The following is a 22,870-nucleotide window of genomic DNA, read 5'->3' on the forward strand; positions in this document are numbered from 1 at the left end:
GACCCCGGCGCCCCCGGATCTGGGCGGGAGGTAGCGCGCGGGGAGGCGCCAGCCTCGGAGGGGAGGGGCGCGAGGAGGGGGCGGTCGGCCCGCTGGCAGCCCACCGTCCGTCGCGGTGCCGGGGACACTCCCGCCGCCTCCGCTCCGTCCCCCCTGGTCCCCGGGAGTGTGGGCAGGGCTGTCCCGGGGCTTCCGTGGGCCCGGCCTCTCCCACTTCTGGAGGAAAAAGCAGGGGAAGCCCCCGGCGCCCGCCGCCTCCGGAGAGCCGCGGAACCCCCGGCCGTGCAGGCGCTGAAGACGACCTCGGGCGGAGCCCCGGTGCGTCGTGCCTGTCGCCGTCCGTGTCCGGAGCGGCGGCCCGCGTCCGCCCGCTCGGCGCCCTGAGCCCCCTGCCTCGGGCCGTAGGGGCCCCACCCTGCGGGGCGTGGGCGACGGCCGGCCGGGGACCAGCAGAGCAGCCGTCGCGGGGCCTTGCCGCGGCCTCCAGCAACCCAGCCCCGGGGAATGCAGTGGCCCCCGGTCCCTGGCGCCTCTCCGTGTCTAAGCTGGGCCTCCTCGCTCGCCTGCTCCGCGGCCACGACGCTCCTGAGCCGCGCCGGCCGGGCCCCCCTCATGGCGGCCAAGTGGTTCAAGGAGTTCCCCCTGAACCTGAAGACCGTGTCGGAGCGGGCCAAGCCCGGCGGCGGGGGAGGCGGCAAACTGCGCAAGAACTCGGAGGCGGGCGGCTCCGGGCCCGCCCCGGGCAAGGGCCGCAAGAACTCGGCGGCCGAGCTGGGCAGCGGCCGGGCCGGGGTCGGCCCCCCCAAGGACAGCCGGCTGTCCCGGGATAGCCTGCAGGGCCTGATTCAGGCCGCCGCGGGCAAAGGCCGCAAAAACTCCCGGGCCACCGAGGAGGAGCCCCACCGGGGCGCGGCCAAGAGCTCAGGCTGCAGCACCTACATCAACAGGCTCATCAAAGTGGACACTCAGGAGAAGAACGGGAAGAGCAACTACCCCAGCAGCAGTAGTAGCAGCAGCAGTAGCAGCAGCAGCTCTTCCTCCGCGTCCTCTTCCCCTTCGTCTCTGGGCCCCGAACTGGACAAGGGCAAGATCATTAAGCAGCAAGACACGGTAAGAATACAATCTCCCTTGGACCACCTCTGCCCTACTGAAGCCTAACAGTGGGAAGGGAGCATCGTGAACCCGCTGAACTCGAGGGTTTTTTATACCTCAGAGAAGATGAAGATGCATTTTCCCCTTCTGACATTGATGACCGCTAAGTCATCATTTTAAATGATGACCATTTAAAATAATGTGTTTGTTTAATCTTGAAAAATTCTTATTCTAGCCTTGGCAACTTGGCAGAAATGTACTTTTCGTTTAATTTTGTTATCAGTTTAGAAGAATAATTGAATGAGACAAGCGGGTGCTTTGTTGAATTTGACTCCCTTGTAGATGTTGTGTATTTTAATTCAGAAATCCAGGAGAATTGCAAAGCTAGACTTGTGTATAATTTTTATTCTTCTTAAGCATAAGGAATGCTCACCTTTAAACTGCTTAAGTATGAATTTTAAAGCTCCAGGGAATGGATTAGCCACTACCCACCCTCTCTGCTGGAAACTCCATCATTCCTTGCACTTTTACCCAGTATAGAGTTTCTCCACGCTTCACTAGCACCCCAAGTTTACAGCCCTTTCATTCATCCCATTGGAGAAGGAAATGGCACCGCACTCCAGTATTCTTGCCTAGAGAATCCCGTGAACAGAGGAGCCTGGTGGGCTGCTGTCCTTAGGGTCGCACAGAGTCAGACACGACTGAAGCGACTCAGCATGCCTGCATGCATTGGAGAAGGAAATGGCAACCCACTCCAGTATTCTTGCCTGGAGAATCCCAGGGACAGAGGAGCCTGGTGGGCTGCTGTCTGTGGGGTCGCACGGAGTTGGACACAACTGAAACGACTTGGTGGCAGCAGCAGCAGCATTCGTCCCATGAACATTTGCTGTACAGGAGCCATGTAGGATAGGGGGCAAGGGGCTCTAAGGGCTAGGGTTGTGGAGGATATAGAACAGGACAAGGAAATGCCCTGAAGGAAATTACAGATTAGGAGAGGTGTTTCCTGCTTCTTACACGCCGGAGGTTTTCTGGGTACTGTCCAATGTGAGACAGTTAAGAAAAGAAGTGTGAAGAGACCCACTTCATTCGTAAAGAGATGAGTTGGGGTTTTGTTTGTTATTAAAAAGAGAAAGCTCACACCCCGCTCTCAGACTCTAGCCCAGGTGATCACGTCCCTGTCATGAGAACTTTCTCTTGCCCAGGCTTCAAACATGCTGCCCACCTGGGTGGGGTCAGGGGCCGGCAGCACATAACGTGTGTGTCTGCCCTGGCCCTTCTGTTCATCCCTCCATTTACTCTGTCCAGGCATTTACAGCATGCCCACCCGAGTGCCAGACACTGGTGGGAGAGTTTGGGAAGAGGGCCAGCTCACCCAGACATTAGTCAGTGGTCTGTGTGTGTGTTTACCTAGATCATCAGCACCTTGCAGCCAAGTGCTGAGTATCATGCTTCTTGCTCCTCATTGTACCTTGGGGATGCAGGACACCTGAACAGGCAAGAAGCATGGAGTGAGAGAGGGAGTGGTAACCACAGTCCTCTGCAGTGACTGCCCATTATTTTCATGGTCATTGCTTTTCGATGTCTTAAGTTTCTTAGGCCATCTCCTCCCAGGAAGAAAACTCTCATCCAGGTTGCCCCTCCTCCTCACTTCTCCCCATTTATCTGGATTTTTTTCCCAGCCCCCGTGGCACATCTCCGTGAACTCTTTGGAGAATATAATCAGAGATTGTATAAAGGGCTGGGCTTCTTCCCTTAATTTTGATTTACCTTTGGTTTTTTTCTCCCTCTCTTTCTCTTTAACTGGAATATATGCTTTATTTATACTATCCTAGCTGTTTATTTGTGGAGCCACATTGATAATAGGGGAAGTGCTGTGCTTTTTAAAAATGAATGTTTTTTGGGACTTCCCTGGTGGTCCAGCAGTTAAGACTCTGAGTTTGCACTGCAGGAGGCAGGGGTTCTTACCCTGGTCATGGAACTAAGATCCTGGGTGCCTTGCAGTGCAGCCCCTCTCCCCCCAGAAAAAATATATCTTTTCTCCATGAAATTTCCATAAAACTCTTCCTTCCTGAGAAGTACCTGTCAGACACAGGCTCCCACATTGTCACTCAGCTGAGGCACTACAGAACTACTGCACTCACACCACCTTCCCAGGCACCCTCCTGTTTTTTGGAAGAATGGATGCTTTCTCTCATAAACACGGATGAAAACTTCCCTGGTGGCACAGTGGATAAGAATCCGCCTGCCAGTGCAGGGGACACGGGTTAGACCCCTGGGCTAGAAAGATTCCACATGCCTCAGAGCAACTAAGCTCGTGCTCTACAGCGTCTGAGCCCACACTCTAGAGCCTGCGAGCAACTTCCTGAGCCCGAATGCCGCAACTCCCGAAGCCTGTGTGCCTGGAGCAGCTGTGCTTCTCAACAGGAGAAGCGATAAGAAGCACTTGGACCACAACGAAGATCAGCCCCCTTACCGCAACTGGAGCAAGTCCACGCACAGCCATAGAGACCTAGTGCAACCAAAAAATGAAAAGGAAGAATATTTAAAAAAAAAACGATCTGATGGTTGTCTATGAGAATCAGTGCATTTATAAATCATTGAACCTAGAACCCCCACAGTACTGTTTAACTCTGACCTGTTTCTTAGGCTTCTTGTTATGAAGCCTATTTCTTTAGAGCTGTTACAGATTCCTTGAGGATGAGAAGAAGGTCTTGGTCTTACTTTGTTCCCTGTCATTGCCTAGCCAGTGCCAGTGGACATGCAGTATCAGCGAGTGATGAGCTGACTTACCATGGCTATGTTGCTCAAATAGTTGGCATTTAAAAAAAAACCAAAATCATAGAAGAGGTAGTAGACCAGTTCATTTTCTTCTACTCTAAGGGCATAGATATCCTCCACCCTCTTCCATCCTCCCCGCCACACTTTAAGCAGCAAATGCCTTATTGCTTGGGAAGAGAGAGGGAGGTGAACAGAGCCTTGGGGATAAGCAGGAGAGCTTGGATGGATTGTTGCCAATCAATTATACTACCAAAATAAACCAGATGTTCGTCCAGCTGGGTGGATAATAATGTGATCAAGTGCAAAAGCTCTTCAGAACTGGTTGGAAATTTTGAACTCTTGGGATCTGCAGGTTTTTAGTAACTTTTTTGATACCATCGTCACTCTGGTATGTGATAATTGTTAGCAGCTTCCCTCTCTGGTTTTCTTACAGGTCATCATTTTAGAAGACTATGCTGACCCTTACGATGCTAAACGGACGAAAGGTCAAAGGGATGCAGAGAGAGTAGGGGAGAACGACGGTTATATGGAACCCTATGATGCCCAGCAAATGATAACAGGTTTGTAACCAGGAGCTGCTGTATACTAAAATCTCGCACTCAACTTGGAATATAGTAAAAAAAATAATAAATAAGAACCAGTGTGTATTGGGGGAAGAGAGATGAAGGAACTTTATCAGATCCTCCTGTGGGGAAGAAACAGAAATTAGACCCAAAACTAAAGTCAAAATATCTAGCTAACATCCTTAATGGTTTTGTATCCTTCAGTTTTAGAGTTTGCGGGGGATCTTTAATGTTTTTCTAATTCTATGCAAAGTGACACTTGAGAATTTGCAGATCTTCTCAGGATGTGATCTCCAGTTTTCAGATAATTTAAATACACCTCTTGGCCACTGTCAAAACTTTGACATCCATAATGGGAGTCATAAATCTGTACCAAGGGGGAATAATTCCGACTTGTAAGTTGAGCAAACACTCTTGTCAATTTTTTGGGTGTCATACTTTTCCTTTTATTCATATTTTCTTAATTTGGTGTAAACCATACTTAAACTAATTATTTAGATTTATTTGTGAAATTTTAGAGTACGCTTTCTTTACTCCATAATGAAAAACTGCTGTTTCTAAGGGCTGACTCAAGGGAGCCTTGTTCAAATGTCCTGGGTTTCATGCCTGGGAAAGGAATAATTGATCACACATGAAAGATTTTGTCTCTTCTGTTTAAAAACAGATTGAAAGGCTGTCAAGCGCGGGCTCCATAAGCATAGTCTCAGGAAAGCCGAGCAGGAGGGTAGCCACAGTGCCCTGGAAGGGTCAGGACAGGCTTCAGGGCCAGAGCCGCAGCAGGAAAGCTCTGCTGTTTCCCGCTCTCTGCTCACAGAGATAAGGCATCGCATCTGGGGGGGGTGCGGCCTGGCCAGGCAGCGGCCCTGAAGGCCACTGGACTGTGACCTCTCCTGAAATCTGTGAATGGAAGGAAGTGAAAACGAACTTAGAATTCTAAAAAATATCAGAGACTTGAATAGGGGGAAAGATTTTCTTTTACATAAAACTGAGGGAAAAGCTTTTCTGGAAAAAAAAAAAAAAATACTGTTTTGCTTTAATTCGCTTTTCTTTGTCCTTTGGTTTTTATTCCTCTCTTTCTCTTTAATTGGGATAAGTTGTTTATATTATCTGAGATTGTGGGTGGGGGAGGGTTGTTTCATTTTCTTATGGATCCACACTGATAGTAGGGAAACTACTTTGCTTTTTAAAAATGAATAATTTCCCCCCATATAATCCTCACAAAATCCTGAAAACTAGGGGATGCTAATACTACCCCTTGTTACAGGGTAGAAAATAAGATCAAAGAGTTTCTGATGCTCATAAGATGTTCGTAAGGCTCTTTAAGAGACAGAACATAAATTAGAACCCAGATCCTCCCACTCCAGACTGAATGGTATGGTTTCTACACCAAGGTACCTCAGGACACATTTGAAATGGTATATGCAAAAGCACTTTAAACTTTACACTAAATAGCAACCCACTCCAGTATTCTTGCTTGGGAAATCCCATGGACAGAGGAGCCTGGTAGGCTACAGTCCATGGGGTCACAAAGAGTCCCCACGACTTAGCAGCTAAACAGCAAGAATAGCAACAAGGCATCTTTCCACTCAGATTCACAAGGAAAGTTGTATTTAGAAGTCAAAAGTTTGTATATAACTTGTTGCTTTTCCAGAAAAAAAATGAATAAAATTTTAAAATTAAAAAAATAAATAAAAGTCAGTGTCCAATATGAAATAAATGTAATAATAGTAGTAGCTAGCATTTAATACTGGAGCACATATTAAGTCCCAGGCTTTGCTTTAAACAGTTTCAGGAATAAATGTATTTAGGAATGCAACACTAATACATTCAACTAGAGAATAAATTCAAATTTATTAAAAATTTTAATTACTAACTCTTAAGAATTATAATTTTTTTCTCTTTGCTCTTTTAAAAAAATTTATATTGGTGAATTTTAAAAGATACTTTATTTAAAATATCACAAAACACCTACTCAATTAATGTAGAGGATATACCTCTTATTCTACACATAGGTTACACAGCTGGACAGAATAACAGGAAGTGAGTTTACCGGAAGCTGGAAATAAAAGATTTGCTACTGGGTGGGTTTTCTTTTTTTTTTTTTTCCTTTTACCTTTTTTATTCAGTTTGCTCCCTCTAAGGCTTGTCAAAGTCCAAGTTCAGAAATGTCTCATATTTCTTGAGGAATCTTAGGGGAATAAACAAAATTGTTTATTTCAGAATTTCTGCAGAAGACAGGGTTCTGATAAATATAATTTAATTGTGGAGCTCCCAATTTCTGTACTGCCTTATTAACACCTGTGAAGTGGGAGTAACATGCCTGATTTCAACAATGTCTCGGATGTATAGAACAGTGTTCATGATGGTATTTTGTAACAGCCAACAAAAATTTCCCAGGTATTTCTTTGCCATGTTCCAGGCCCTACGCTGGGCTCCAGGCATCCAAGGATGAAGATGCACAGGTCCCAGGTCCTTATGTACCTTACAACCCAAGGGGCAAACAGACCTAACAGCAGAAAAGACATCACTGAGAAATGTGCTAAATGCCATGAAGAAAAGAATGAAAATCATGATCTGCCTCAGGAAACAGAGGAAGGAATAGAAATTAAAAGGCATTTATTACTTTCCTATGGCCAAGTAACTGTGGGACCCAGACTCCCCAGATTTCCCTTTGCCCAAAACTTTGCTCTTAACTTTTAAAAGCTAAAGATTTGTAAATTTCTGAGTAAATTCTCACTTAGATTTATCTGAAGGATTGTTTTATGAAAAAGATAGGACAAGGAATATGAGGCAATATTAGTTTAAACCTGTTGTTCTTACTGCTAAATTTGCAGGAACATTTTAGCTAAGTAATTAGCAGAAATGTTCCACTTAATTTAGCATGATGAGTTTTTTCCACCAAATGAAAACATTAGCATTGGGAGAGTTTTTCAAAGTTTCCTAAGGTGAGCCGTCGTTCAGCATGTGAGTTCCTTCTGCAGCTGATTGTCACACAAGTCGAGTGTCTCCTAGTTGCCAAGTTACCAGGTTACCTTACTGAATCCTACCATCCTGTGTGGTGGGCGTTAGAAGTGTCTGATTGACAGAGAAGGCGGCTAAGATTCAGAAAGATTCAATAACTTGTCCCAGTTATGTGGTTGGAGAGTTGGGATACCAGGTCACCCAGCACCCTTTGGTTTTCATTACAGAGCTCCAGTCACAGAGTATCTTTAAATTTTGGTTTTTGCCTCCAAATGGTTTTATTGGTTGGTATAGATAGTCAAATCTAAAGGAGAACCTCTGTTTAAAAAACTGTCCATTATGGAAAAGACAGAAGGCTTTTTTGATTTACTTATTTTGTCTGTATTTTGTTTGTTAAACTTAAGTTTCAGGACTTCTGATTTATACCTGCTTTTGTTCAGATATTTAGATTTGTTTGATAGGAAAACATTAATTTTAAATCAAAAGCTTGAGCACTGATAAAAGATCCCTATTTCTGATTCTAAGGGGAACATGGAGCTTTATAGGGCTTTAAGTCTGATGTTTTGAATACATGAAATGGACTAAGGGAAAGGTATGTTACAAAAATTGTAACTAATATTCTACGTTACATCTTTGAGGCATAAAGTAAGATATGGTAGAGAAAGCAAGGGCTCTGGAGGCAGTGGGTTGCCCCACTGACTACTGCACAGCCTCAGTCTATTCATCTGTGAAAATGGGCTAGCATCTCTTGCTGCATTACTCTGGGCTTCACTGAAATGCAGGTGCAACATGCCTAGTACATGCATCCATGAAAGATATCACAATTATTTAGACACTTTGGAGAGAAAATTCCATTTTCAAAGAGAATTCTTAACAAATATGTTATTGTTGTTTAGTCTCTTAAGTTGTGTCTGACTCTTTTGTGACCCCATAGACTGTAGCCTGCCCGGCTCCTCTGTCCATAGGATTTCCCAGGCAAGAATACTGGAATGGGTTGTCATTTCCTTCTTCAGGGGACCTTCCCGACCCAGGGATGGAACCCAGATTTCCTGCATTACAAGCAGATTTTTTTTACTCCTGGGCCACTAGGGAAACCCCTGAACAAGTATAGGGGACTATTAGTTGCTAACTAGATAATTTAACAACAAAAAAAGTCTTGGTTTTCTGATGTTTTTAAATATAAATGGCGTAATTCTGCACAGCTACAGTTGGAAACTGAGAAGGGAAAAATTTTCGGCCCATATTATGTTTCTCAGCAACCAGTTGCAGATTTGAACTGGTGCGGGTCAGAAATGGGTGTTTATCTGTAGCCCGTTGGCTGCATTCTGTTGTCTGCCGTGGTAAATGGCCTCTATCGGCAGAGCCAGGGTGTAGCTTCCTCTGGCCATTTCCTCCTTCTCAGGCTCGTTTCCTCTCGGAGCCAGCTCTGCACGTCAGGGGCTATTCTCCTGCAGGAAGGGTCGGCTTGCAGCCCCGCGATTGTTTCTGTTTCTATGGCGCCTCAGGTTGGGGGCAGCCAGGTGCTGGAATGAACTGGAAGGTGACTCCCCTTGAAGGGGCAGAGAGGCCTTGTGCTTAAGCCCTTTTTTTCCCTCTAATTAAACATTGTTTTAAAAGATGATCATACTCCTCAGATTTCACCCCCAACGCGGGATCGTCCTGGGATGGAACATTCTCAGCTGTATGCCTTCCAGTGTTTTTCCCAGAGCTCTAAGTGTGCATTGACTATAAGCTAGAAGGAATACAAAGCCCTCATCGTAAAAGTAAGACCCAAATCTGTGTGAAATAAGAACTCAAGATTTTAATCAGGGTACATCATTTTAACACAAACTCATTGAAATTGCCTGTGAACAGGGCTCCTTCTGTCTTAAGGTTGGACTCAACTCTTTCTCCATTTAGTTCAACCCGGACAGAATTGAGGTGAGGACTTTGGGAAAGGTTTCCCCAGCCTGTGCCAGTCTAAACAGAGAATAAACTTAGGTTTTGATCAGAAACTAAAATTCTAAAGTCGTCCTTTGAATGCCTTTGTGTTTTCTCTTTCCTAGTTCTGTAGAAAAGTTCTTTTTCCAAAATTCCAGCCTTATCTTAATTGAACCAAGAGCAGAGTGTGTTTTTTTGTTTCTTGTTTTCCATAACGCCATCTAGAATAAGCAGTGAAGAAAAAAAGCTGTCAATTGAAAGTCAAGAGGCTTGGACCGGAGATGTTAGAGACCTCAAACAACCCGAGGCACCTTCCTGGCCTGGGGGTGGGGAATGGTCCTTAGCTCTCACATTCGGATGTGGAGGTTTTCATGCTAGGGGAACCCTTCTCCTTGGGCTGGGGCTAGCAATGATGAGATTAGTCCTGGAGCGCAGGAGGAACTGAGGTGGCGACCCAGGTGGAGTGGGAGTGCATCTCAGGCTTCTCTTACTGGAATCACCTGGGGGAGCTTTTACAGCTCCATCTCCCAGATTTTTGTTGTTGTTTAGTTACTAAGTCATGTTTGACTCTTTGCAACCCCATGGACTGTAGCCCACCAGGCTCCTCTGTCCATGGGATTTCCTGGGCAAGAATACTGGAGTGGGTTGTCATTTCCTTCTCTAGGGGATCTTCCCTACCCAGGGGTGGAACCCATGTCTCCCGCTTGGCAGGCAGATTCTTTACCACCAAGACACCAGGGAAGCCCCCCCAGCTCAGTTAACCAGGACCTGTGTTGATGGGACCCAGGCCTGAGTCTTCATTAAAGCTCCCCCGGGTGATTCTATGTACCAGACCTGCAGTTTTATAGGATCCAGCTGCAGCAAAGGGCCCCTATCCAGCAGAGTTATAACCTCATCCTACAAGTAAATTTTGCTCCTTTGAATTAATGTCCTGATTTTAATAACTTTTCCCTGGAGTGTTTCATTTACCATCCTTTCCTTGTTATAGAAGTCTGATGGAGTCAGTGGTTCTTCTCCGTCACCATGCCCATTTTCGGTTACTTGTAGAAAGTTTCACTTTCCCTTGTTTCTGTGGCGTTGTAAGTCTCCTGATCCTCTTCTTCCTTACCTGACCATTCCTTCTCAGCTGTTTTTGGTGACACTTCTTTTATCCAGCCTTACCTGAAGTCCCAGATTCTGCTTTTGATCCCCTTTCCTTTCTAATCAGCCTCCTTTTCTCTGATGATTGCTTTCATTCTTACCAGCCATGATCCATGTGTGAGTAACTCCTTGACAGGTACCTCTGACCTTCATCTCTCTGCTGAGCTCCAGATGTATGTTGTCACCTGCCCAGAGAAGTTCTAGAACTCCTTCCCCTCGCTTCCTCCTCCCATCCATCATCCAACCATTATTTAGCACAGCTGTTTCCCACAAAGTCAAACAAGGCATGGGGGGTCCCTGGCCTGGCAGTCTCCACCAAATTGGAAGTTCAGACACGTCGACAAATAAATACACACACTGAGAGAAGTACAAGGTGAGAGTGAATTCATGAAGCGGTACCACCAGTGGGGAGCTGGGGCATTGGAGAAGGTCAGTCGGAGAGAGGAGGAGATACTAGGCCAGACTCCAGAGGGCATAAGACAGTGCAGTGTGCAGGGAACTTAAGAAGTTCTGTTTGGTTGGAACAAAGAATTGGATTTCAGGGGGGACAGGGTGCTGTTGAGAGATGAAATCAGAGAGGGAAATAGGCAGTGATGTGACTACAGAAGGTGTCCGGTGCCATGCTGAGCAGTTAGCACTTTGTAAGAGGACAGTTGAGAGCTTATGGGATGGCAAGTGATGAGATGTTTGTGTTTAAAAAGGTCCTCGTCACTGTGACCGGGTAGACCGACTACAGGCTTCCTCGTGGGCATTTAGAGGAAACCACAGCACAATGCTTGAGTTGGCCTATGGTGGCACTGGTGCTGAAGAATCCGCCTGCCAATCTGGGAGACACAACGTGGGTTTGATCCCTGGGTTGGGAAGATCCCCTGGAGGAGGAAATGGCAACCCACTCCAGTATTCTTGCCTGGAAAATTCCATGGACAGAGGAGCCTGGCAGGCTTCAGTACATGGGGCTGCAGATTCATTTGGACAAGACTGAGCAACTAAACCTCAACACATGATGCCTCTGGGCCCTGAGCTACTCAGTCCCCAGACTGCTGCTGCTTTCCCACTGTGGCTCGCTGGCTGGTTGGCCGGTGCTTAGGTGATTTGCATCAGATACTTTGCATTGATTTCTAGGCTTCCATTCAGGGCATACCTTTATTCTATCTTGTGCACTGTGTTGGAGTTCTCTTCCAGGAAAAAAAAAATATATATATATATATAAAGAGAGAGAGAGACAGAGAGAGAGAAAGAGAGTTATTTATATAGTTGTTAATTATATACAATTATAACAATTATATAATAATTGTTACTACCTGTTTAAAAACTTGTAATGGTTCACTACTGTATACAGAACAATCGAAACTTTTTAATTCTGGCTTTTAAAACTTCTCCACTTTGGTGCCTGTCCTGCCTTTTCCAGCTTTCTTCTCCCATACCACCTCTCCTCTCCTGGTCTTCTGTCCTTTGAACTTCTCTCTCGATTCCCTGTGATGAGAACAAGCCCTTTCTTGTTCCCACCTCCATATCTTCACTCAGGCAGCTTCCTCCACTGGAAAAGACCTCTTCTATCAAAGTCAATGCATCTTCCATTTCTCTTCCACTTGGAGTCAATCCAAGTGTAGTGCCTAAGAGTATGGCTTCTAGAGCCCAACTTCCTGCTTTTGAATCCAGGCTTTGCACTTGCCGTCTTTAGCAATTTCCTTAAACTCTTTGTGCTTCAGTTTTGTCCTGTTATATGGGGAACTAATAGTGTCCACCTCCTAGGGCGGTTGTGAAAATTACAATGCACTTAGAAAAAAATATGTAATGCATGGTACACTATTGCTAAATGTTAGCTCTTGAGATATTAGTTTTGTTGCCCCACCCCCTCCGCCCCAATAACTCGTTTACATATTCCGGGAGATAGTGAAGGACAGGGAAGCCTGGCATGCTGCAGTCCATGGGGTCTCAAAGAGTCAGACATGACTTAGTGACTGAACAACATTCTGTCTTTGTTAGCCTGTTAAGCATTATTTGTAAATGCATCACTAGGTCGAAACCACCTTGAATTCAAGAACTCTGTCTAATGAACCTAAATATCTTCCCTCAATGTATGTGGCCCAGTGCTTGAATATAGTAGACACTCACTTTTTATTAAAATAAACTGCTGTCAGCTTCCTAACAAGACATAAAGCCTTTGAAAATGACCCATACTCAAGAGGAGACAGGGGTACCAGGAACTATGGAGCAGGTCCCCTGAGGCCCCTTCTCTTTCCTCCAACCACACGGCCCCAGAGGCAGGCCTGCCTTCCGTTGTGAGTCCCTAATCCCTGGACTTGATCCCGTATCTGGCTCAGGGGACTGGCGGGAAGTTGTAGGGCCCTTCCCCGACAGCGGGGCCGTCATCAGCCCCTGTAAGCAACAATCCAGGTGTTCTCGAACACTTCCAACCAGACAGACTGGTCTGGTCGGAAGAGAAGTGGTGATTCGGTTCATCACCGGGCTTCCAGGGTACATTTTCTTCAAAAGTATTCTGTGCGGTGTGTTTTTCAGAAATCAGACGACGAGGTTCCAAAGACCCCCTGGTGAAGGCGCTTCAGCTGCTCGACAGCCCCTGCGAGCCTGGAGAGAACGGCCCGAAGCCCGAGGCGCTGGCGAAGCGCCGGAGCTCCAAGGAGCTGCTGGGGAAGTCGCCGCAGCTGTACGACACGCCCTACGAGCCCGCGGCCGAAGCGGGCCCCTTCGCCGCCGAGGGGCCGGAGCGGAAGGCGAGGTTGCCTCCGGACAGCCACGGACGGCTGCCCCAGGACGACGAGAGGCCCGCGGCCGAGTACGAGCAGCCCTGGGAGTGGAAGAAGGAGCAGATTGTGCGGGCGCTATCGGGTGAGGGCTGGGTCCGTGTCCGCTCCTGCCTTCTTTCATCTTCCCTGCTGGAAAACCCCCGCCCGCCCGTTAAGCCAAGGCTATTTTCTTTGTGTTCCTCGACTGCAAGTTTCTTTTTCCAAGAAATTTGATGACATGGGGAAATAAAAATTTGGCTATGGTTGAAAGAACAGAACTGAAGAAGACCCCTTAATGTTGCTCTATCTTAATGGTCCTCTATCTTTCTGGGCATCTTCATTTCCCTTTATCCTGCAGTATGCAACTGTTTGGGAAATGCCTTAAATCACTACTAGAAAAACCTTATCTAATCACCACTAAAAGCTATCACATTGAGAGCGGCTGCTTCTAACTCTTGGTGCTGTTCCTCCAACCTGTTGACATCTCTGTTTATCATAAGATGGCAGTAGTGGATCAAATGGACTATAGGAGAGGTGGTTGGAAAGCAGGAGGAAGCTAGCTTTTTTTTTTTCCTGTCGAAAATCCTCCTAAAGGAATCAATTCTTCAGCTGTGAACTGTTTTTAATAACTTAAGAGGAAGCTGATGAGTAGATTTTCAATAGATATTAAAGATCAGTCTCCCTCCTGCTTCTCCCAAGACATAGTTTTTCTACTTATCTGGCCACCTGATTTCTTTTGCCTTTGATTGTAAAAGTTAGGAATATCTTTTCCCTCTAACAGTAAAGTACTTTTGATTAAAACTTTCATCAGTGTAAAGCGTGAATAGAAAAGGTAATTTGTTTGATAGCAAACATTTGAGTCCGGATGGGCTTTCCCCGGGGCTCAGCTGGTAAAGAACCCGCCTGCCAGTACAGGAGACTCGAGATGTGATTTCAATCCCTGGGCTAGGGAAGATGCCCTAGAGAAGGAAATGGCAACCCACTCCAGTATTCTTGCCTGGGAAATCCCATGGACAGAGGAGCCTGGCAGGCTAGTCTGTGGGGTCCCAAAGAGTCAGAGCTGACTGAGCATGGGTGTGCGCGCACACACGTATTTGAATCAGGTTTTCTTTTTGTGTGCTTTAATTTTTTAAATAATTTTATTCAAGAATAGTTGATTTAGTGTTGTGTTAATTTCTGCCGTACAGCAAAGTGACTCAGTTATACATACATATATTCTTTCTTGTATTCTTTCCCATAATGGCTTATCACAGGATATTGAATATCATTCCCTCTGCTGTTGTTTACCATCCTATACATACTAGTTTGAATATGCTAATTCCAGGCTCCCAGTCCTTCCCTCCCCACCCTCAAGTCAGTTTTTGTTTTATTTTAGAATTATTTCCCACAAATCCCTACTGGTTACTGACCACTGGGCTAGATGCTGCTCATTTTCTCTATCTTCTGTCCAACCTAGATGTCATAGCATTGTTAAGACACTGTTAGTAGTTTCTATTTCTCAGTTGATTTTTCTCTTTATTATTTCATAGTGAAAACTTCATTTGGTTTCATAGAACAATGCACACTCTTGGAAGGAGTCATTACCTGAAACTCTGTTCAGTCTTTTATTCTAAATATACCAAAAGGACGAGTTTTTTTTAAAGTACGTTCTGAAATATACTGAAGTGGTTTCTCCTCATGTTCTAAAACCATCCTCTATTAATGAACATCTTGCAGTAAAAGTGGCCGCGTGTGGATGCTAACAGTATGATCTGATATCAGACAGCAGGAGCTCAGGTACCCCAGGGCCTTTGTAGTACATTTTAGCTCAAATTAAAGAGGGAGGAAAGCTTCTTTCCTAAGATGAGGCAGACAAGTTCTTTTCTTTGAGTTGTACACAGGTCATCTCAGTGGCCTCTGATGTTAAATGGAGCCTTCCTTCCAGTTCAGTTTGAAGGCTCTGAGCGACCTTCTGTCAAGGAGGAGGCAGCGAGGCAGCACCACCGACAGAAGAGCTGGACCCAGAAGATCTTGAAGCCAGCCCTGACTGACCACAGTGAGGGGGAGCGAGTGGACCCAGCCCTGCCGCTGGAGAAGCAGCCGTGAGTCTCCTCCCCAGACACACTTGACACAAGGTGGCTGGGAGCTTGTTGAGAGCCTTGGCGGGGCACACTAGCTCATTTTAAGTCTTTCTGGTGTTGAATACTTGTCTGGGTGGAGCTTACTGGTGAAAACCCATTTTCTAAGCCCAGGGCCTTTGGCCTTTGTGCCTAGGGGAAAATGAGGCCCCAGAACCCGATCTCAAATTCCATTCCCCTGTGTAGAGTGAAAACTTTTTAAGTGACTCTAGCCCTGTTAACTCCCTCTGGGGTGATGGATAGGTTTTGTGATCCAGGATTACCCAGATCTCATTTCGTCTATTTTGAATGGGAAGCCGGATCTAGTCCGGGCTGTTGAACTTTCATCAGAAGTTCATTTCCAAAATTGCCTTATGGAATGAGGCCCTGTCTGGATTGGGATCTTGATGCTCATGGTTTCTCCCCCTGCCCCATTTTTCAGTTGGTATCATGGTGCCATCACCCGTGCTGAGGCAGAGAGTCGACTACAGTCCTGCAAAGAAGCTGCGTACCTGGTTCGAAACAGCGAGTCAGGAACCAGTAGGTACTCCATTGCACTAAAGTGAGTATTAAGCATCCTGGGCTCTCCCTGTCTGGATGGAAGAGTGGGGTGCAGACTTTCCTATCATGGGAAAATGACCAGGCAAAAAAGATATGTTGGGTTAGCCAAAAAGTTCATTTGGGTTTTCCTGTAAGAGCTTACACTTTTTGGTCAACCCAATACTTTATATGGTCCACAGGGATACATATTGTCAGAAAATAAGATGGGTTTGCTTGGACAACAGAATATGACATACTTTGTTTAATGCAAAATTGAGAGAATTCCCTGGCTGCTCAGTGGTTAGGACTCGGCGCTTTCACTGCCATGGCCCGAGGTTCAATCCGTGGTCAAGAAACTAAGTTCCTGCAAGCCAAATGGTGCAGCCAAAAAAAGAAAGAATTCAAAATTGGTGTTGGGTAAATGTCTCGATATCCCTTATGATAAAGAGGGGTAAATATCCCTATTTCATTTCATTGTACATTGATTAGTTTCTGCCTTTTGTGATCTAAAGTAGGTCCTCTTAGAGAAATAATTTCTGATAAAAATAATAATTTCTAACAGGATAGTTGAGTCGTTCTTTTACTCTCTAGTGTTTGAGGCTTTAAGTAAATCAGAGATTCCTTGATTGTCACAATGCCAACTGCAATTTTGGGACCAGTTTCTTCTCTTGAAGAAGGAAACACTGCCTTGTGATGACTCCCCTGTCCAATTGTACGCAGAACATTCATTTTTGCCCGGTAGGCTTATTCCAATCAGCCTGGTGTCATGGAAATTCTCGTTGCTCTGCGAGTTCAGTGGTGCTATATTGGAGGATCATTGTCAAGAGCCCTAACAGCATTTCCTTCCTGAGGAAGCTGAGCCCCTGCAGCTGAAACAATCAGACTGGAGGGGAAAAGAGGTTGAGGGGGGAGCAGCATGGCTTAGAAAATGGGATAGGCTACCAGATACACAATGCCAGGAATAGCTTTGCTGTGTTCCCGAAGCGGGTGCTTGTGGATTAGACCTTTGAGCCTTTGGTGCCAGCTGTCATATACAACCAGAAACAGTGTTTCCAGATTGGGGGGTGGGGGTGGAGGAAGAAACAGTTTTATTATTCTTAATGTTTCCTTTGGGGAGGAAAGAAAGAGGAAAGCTTTCACATGTCTTTTTAGCCTTGAGAAGAGGTGAGTTTAAACCTCACCTTAGTGGTCTCACTCTTGGGCTTAAGCACTAGTTTGGCAATTTGGGGGCAAGGAGGGACTGGGCAATTTATTTTTTTCTTCCCCTTTTGGTCCAGTGCCTGAGGACTTGTGTGTGTTAAGGATCAATGACCCAGGGGTGATGCACATTTAGCTGAGGGTTGTGAAGCTTCTGTGTGCCCTGCTAGAGTGCTGAAAGCTCTTCTGTTTGTATATAACAGTTCCAGGAGTGGCTGGGAACCTGTTGGCCTATGAATCTAGCTGAGATTGTTTTCAGTGGGGAGGGATCCCTCTGCTCACTCATTCATGTCTTCTCCTCGATTTTGGTTTTGCTCCAGGACTAGTCAAGGATGCGTCCACATCATAGTGGCTCAGACCAAAGACAACAAGTACACCCTGAATCAGACGAGTGCTGTCTTTGGCAGCATCCCGGAAGTGGTACACTATTACTCCAGCGAGAAACTGCCTTTCAAGGGCGCAGAGCACATGACCTTGCTGTACCCTGCGCACAGCAGGCTGCACCAGGGTCCAGCCTCCAAAAGCCCCGGCGGGGCCGCTCACACCTAGGAGGGCATCAGCACCCAACCGGATTCTCAGGGCTGGACTGCACCGTAATATTTGGGAGGAAGCAGGACTCTTCATTTAGAAGTCAAGAAGTCTTTGGCCTTGAATCCATTCCATGACTCTTGGTTACTGACCTGTGCCTTTTCTCCTTGCTAAGCAGTTCTACGACGAGAAACCATAATTTACCAGTTGCCTCCACTCCCTGAGTAGGGTTGTCTATTTGGGGCGTGACCCTCAGGAAAGGTAAGTCAGGAGTCCAGAAATACTAAGGTTCTCCAAAAATGCACTAGTTATTCCCTGGGATACCTAATCTCCAAATAAAGCAACAAACTTGGAATTTATATAAAACAACAAAAAATGATCAAACGGACCCAAAGAGCATGTAATATGAGACCCCTTCTTGGGGAAAAGCATGAACAGTGGAAAATGACTAACAGTGGACACTTTGGAAAAAACTACCTTTCTCTCTTGAGGGGCCTAGTTCAACTCCAGAGTCCATAAAAAGTCACAACTTTAGAGTCTGGCCAAAGGATTATTTTGTCGGCCAGCCTTCTAAGCAAAGTTTGTGTTTTCTCAATTTCTGTGGACTTTTTTGACGAATCAGTTATATAAGCATAAATAAGAAGGAAGATGCCCGTGATTTAAGAATCACCAGTATTATTAAGCATTGGCAGTATTGCCATAATTCTGAATTACAGAATTAAGTTGCAGAATAAGATACACAACGAAGATTTCATTTCTGAGTTTTAACAAATCTGAAAATTTACAAAGCTCAACAATTGTTATTGAATAATAGAACCTCTGATCTCTTTTGTTTCATCTTTGTCCGTTTTAGTAGTTATTAAAACAACTGAATTTTTTATTTTTAGCCCTAAAATTAAATATACTTTGCATTTTAGAGTAACTATATATATATATATATATGGGGTCCCCTTATATATATATATAGGATATGATTGTGGGAACTGGGTCTCTAAAACCTGCAGTTTCTCTCATGCTGTACAAAGCAGACTGGTTTGCACTATATTAAAATATTTTAAGAGACTGATGTTTTCTCTAACCTCTACTGCTTAAAGATATTAAAATAATATTCATAGTATCATTATCTTTATGATCTATTATGAACTTATATCACCAATGTACTTACTGTGAAAAAAAAAAAAAAAAAAACCTGTGGAAATGGCATACTGTGAGAAGGCTCCAGTGAGTGGCTCTGTGATGAAAACTGAGCAGATGTTTCTGTATTGTGGGGTTTGTAATTTGGTTCTTGAAACTGGTCCAGATACAAATGTGCTGACTGTCATCAATGAAAAGTTAACTTTTGTAACTAATGTTAAATACACAAAAAAATGTTGACCCAGTTAACTTTTAGGGAAACATATCCTTCTGGTTATTAGTTATCACTCTACTATTAGGATTTAGAGATTAGTAAATATTCGCATCTTTATTCAGTTAAGAATGTACCCAGAGTTGTATGATCTTTGTTTTTAAAAATTTGAAAAGAACTTTTCCTCACTGGATCTCAATGATTTTATTAGTCAAGAATGTTCTGTTTTTTAAGTACTGATAGAATTTTTTTAATGTACTGGTGTATCTACTTGTCTTTTGTACAAGATTTTTTTTTTTTAATTTTTAGCATCCATGGTTCCATTCACCAAATATTTATTTTCTTCCATATACAAATAATTCATTCTATTAAGCTTATTTTCAGTTCAGCATTCCAGAAATTAAATCTTGGGTTTTTTTTTTACTTATTCTACAAAGGAAGTTCAGCAGGTATCCCAATTTTACTAAATGCTGAAAACTTTGTAAAATGTTTCTTTGTGCACTAAATGATTTCTGGCCCATACCCAGCAACTGTGATGAATGTAATAATGAAGTAACATTTTGAAAGCAGACCTGATACATTAAGTATTTATTGAGCTTCTATCATAGGCTCAGTGTTGTGCTTTCTTTATACTGTTTTTCTGGGACAGTCATGCTGTTTTCTTTATATAATTAAAAGTGGAGATGTGTTTATATATAGTCCAGTTCCTTCACAATTGTACAGGAGGTTATAGTAAGAAGAAACAGTACATTTTTAGAAGGGGGGGCTAAGCTGCTATTTTCTTGGTAAAGTTGTGACACAAGCGGACAAAAGCCAGGGAATTCACAGCTGGGTGGTGGCACAAAGTACCATATGTTCTGAAAACAATTAGGCCCAGCAGGGTGTCCCTAATGGCTTCCTTGTTAAGCCTCCGGGGCCAGCTGATCTGAAGCCTTGTGACATGTCTCTCTGAGCTCTGAATGCTTGGGCTTTTTTGTCACTTTGTCCTGATACAAGTGTTTTCCTGTGGTCTTCATTCTCTTGAGTTCATTCAGTCTCCTGAAATATCTTCTGATTCTTTCTGGAGAGAACAATGTCTGTTCACAAATCTGTACTCATTTGCCTTGAATTTTAGCATCCATGGACCTTTTTATGACTGTCCTTGCCTCTTTATCACACTTTGTTTCTAAAAAATGCTTTGCTGCCTGTTAAGATGGGTTTATTTCATTATCTCGTTTCAGGCCTCTAAGGACAGAGAGTGAAGGGACATTTTTATTTACTTTGCTGCCACAGTTTGTTTTTTTTTTTAATCGGGATGAATTTCAACCACTGCAGATGGTATATTTAAATAAATAGGAATAAAAGAGAAATGTTGATACATGTACAAAAAGGTAAATACAAAAATGCCTACTCTGTTCTGGGGATGGAAGTGTCCTTTGTAGTTATCCAAAGTATTTTCTTAAGAAGTATATATCAAAAGAGCCTTTATTCTTTGCTGCTTTAAGTCTCCCTGTTTTGCTGAATAGTTACTCTTTATTGACCTCTGCCACAGGGTGGGGAGTGTGGGCAGATAATTTATAGGGCCAGCCAGATGTTTTTGAGATAGATGGGAATATAGTCCATATTTTTTAATTGGGTCATTTTAACTATGTAATTACTCTGTTAATGGCCACTGTTAGTAAATCTTAATTCAGAAGAACAGCTGAGCATTTGAGACATTCTTTAGTTGCTTTTTAAATGAGAGTAGCTTTTCTAGTCTATTAAAATGTCCTTTTTTAGTCAAAGGTTAATGGCTCATTTTTCCTTCCGTCTAGGGGGTATATATTTCATTTCCCTTCTCTCCTGATCCTTTTAATACAATATTTAGCAGAATTTATTTGATACCTTTCTCACAAATGTCTTTTATTCATTTGTCTCTTATTTCCCATAACCAGCACTATCTTGGCCTTGTGATCTATTTAGAACCACTCTTTATTGTCTTCTCCAATTTATGTACCCCGTTTACTTGGAGAAACTTGGCCTGCAGTGAACCTTAATTTTTCCCACCTTAATTTCTGACCCTATAGGAGGAAAATGGTGGTGTGTTACTGCCATCTAATGGAGAGCAGGAAAACTGCAGTGGGAAAACAGCGCATTTAGGGCAGGGTTTTCTGAAGGATTTCTGACACAGTCCTTAGCAGGAAAATGATGACGCAGCAGTTGCCATCTTGAAATCTACCCTTTCCACAGGAAAGGTGATTTGCAACCTAACACAGCCATCGTCAGGAGGCCCCTGGACTATGGTTGGATCATGACGTTTAGAGTCTGAAATTGTTTCTTAATGAATATGCTGGCAAAAGATCATGGAGACAAGCATCTCATTTTTGTCACATTCTTAACCATTCAGTTACTTTGGGGCCTTAACATTTTAAGTATCAACTAATACATAATAAGTTTTGAAAATATTTGAAGATTGTATGTAATGCAGGTGCATATCTATAGTACTTAAGTAATTTATAGTATATCAGAAGGATTTTATTAAAATTTCTGGATGTATTGCAGTAGCCAACATAAGCTGCATGCCCTCCTGAAGATGGTTTACTCTGAAATGTAACTTTAAATAAACATTATTCCAAGAAAGTCTGTGTTTCTGCTTGAGTCAATTAGTGTTGAGAATCACCTCCCTTCATTAAAAAACAAACAAACAAACAAAAAACAACCCTTTTCTGCCATAGCAGGGAGAGTCAGAAGTTTCATTTGCAGTCATTATTGATGAAATGTGTAAACAAACCACAGGTAAACACAACTCGCAGGTGTGACCTTAATTTTTTTTTTTCCCCAGTTCAGCTTGAGAGCTCTGTTTTCCTTCCCACATAAAACAGTAACACTTGTTTTTGAAGCTTTCCTCTGTCCTCAGTCTTCTTCCTGAGTAACAGTTGTTACATTTGTCCTTGCCCCTGACTAGGTATCTGAGTTGTGGCTTTGCTTTTGATCTTTGTTGTCCATACGCATGCTCCCAGCCCCCTCTGTGGGGCATGGCGCTATGGTCTGTTGTGAATCTGGTTTTCACCCTCTACCAGGTGAGGTAGAGAGCTCATTGGAAGCAGCTCTTTAGAAACCCAAATTCATTTGCGATTCTAGAAGCAGGCTATCACAGTCTGTCTCTCCATCGAACATTTATATAAATTGCCGCCAGGTGGTATAAGTGCTCATTGTTTTCTCCTATCTGTGTCAACAGAAAAGGCAGTTTGTTGAAATGTTCGCCTCCCCCATGTCACCAGAGCACTGGAGTGCTTGTTTTCCGAAATCAAGTTGAACACGTTGTTTCTAACAACCCAGGCTTTGGTCTGTTGAACTTGGATTCTGACCCTGTGAAAGGCCAGGATCTAAGTAATGAGAATAAACTCTTGCTGTACACCAGGCGTGCTCCTGAACAAATGCTTTCCATGCTATATTATTCCACTTTAATCCTCCACAAGGCAGTGAACCAGGTGGTAGCCTTGTTTTTCAGATAAACACTGGGTCAGTCATGTAGTAAGTGATAGCCCATGCTGCTGCTGCTGCTGCTAAGTCACTTCAGTCGCGTCGGACTCTGTGTGACCCCAGAGACGGCAGCCCACCAAGCTCCCCCATCCTTGGGATTCTCCAGGCAAGAACACTGGAGTGGGTTGCCATTTCCTTCTCCAATGCAGGAAAGTGAAAAGGGAAAGTGAAGTGGCTCAGTCGTGTCTGACTCTTCGCGACCCCGTGGACTGCAGCCTACCAGGCTCCTCCGTCCATGGGATTTTCCAGGCAAGAGTACTGGAGTGGGGTGCCATTGCCTTCTGCATACTATCACTTAATATCACTAAGAATTAATTGATGCTTTTGAACTGTGGTGTTGGAGCAGACTCTTGAGAGTCCTTGGACTGCAAGGAGATCCAACCAGTCCATCCTAAAGAAGATCAGTCCTGGGTGTTTATTGGAAGGACTGATGCTAAAGCTGAAACTCCAGTACTTTGGCCA

General features: G+C 44.2%; 1 protein-coding gene and 2 long non-coding RNA genes across 4 annotated transcripts; 1 reads left to right on the plus strand and 2 right to left on the minus strand.

Annotated features, from left to right (window-relative positions):
* The first annotated feature begins 132 nt into the window (after positions 1-132).
* SHE (Src homology 2 domain containing E) lies at positions 133-21,505 on the plus strand. Its single transcript, XM_055584128.1, has 6 exons — positions 133-1,110; positions 4,304-4,430; positions 12,975-13,304; positions 15,126-15,282; positions 15,740-15,859; positions 17,355-21,505. Exons 1-6 carry the CDS (start codon positions 505-507, stop codon positions 17,581-17,583), a joined length of 1,569 nt encoding a protein of 522 aa, XP_055440103.1. The 5' UTR covers positions 133-504; the 3' UTR covers positions 17,584-21,505.
* On the minus strand, positions 895-4,003 carry LOC129654685 (uncharacterized). The gene is made up of 4 exons (XR_008715563.1): positions 3,883-4,003; positions 3,566-3,601; positions 2,500-2,578; positions 895-1,074 (listed from the first exon to the last, which is right to left on the minus strand). It is a non-coding gene; the product is annotated as an uncharacterized LOC129654685 (long non-coding RNA).
* On the minus strand, positions 9,172-11,597 carry LOC129654687 (uncharacterized). Of its 2 annotated transcripts, none has more exons than XR_008715567.1 (2): positions 10,556-11,597; positions 9,172-9,535 (listed from the first exon to the last, which is right to left on the minus strand). It is a non-coding gene; the product is annotated as an uncharacterized LOC129654687 (long non-coding RNA). The 2 variants fall into 2 exon arrangements; XR_008715566.1 differs by lacking the exon at positions 10,556-11,597 and adding an exon at positions 10,284-10,549.
* Positions 21,506-22,870: the final 1,365 nt, after the last annotated feature.

Source organism: Bubalus kerabau, chromosome 6 (genome assembly GCF_029407905.1).
Source record: "Bubalus kerabau isolate K-KA32 ecotype Philippines breed swamp buffalo chromosome 6, PCC_UOA_SB_1v2, whole genome shotgun sequence".
In the NCBI taxonomy this organism is placed as follows: Eukaryota; Metazoa; Chordata; class Mammalia; order Artiodactyla; family Bovidae; genus Bubalus; species Bubalus kerabau.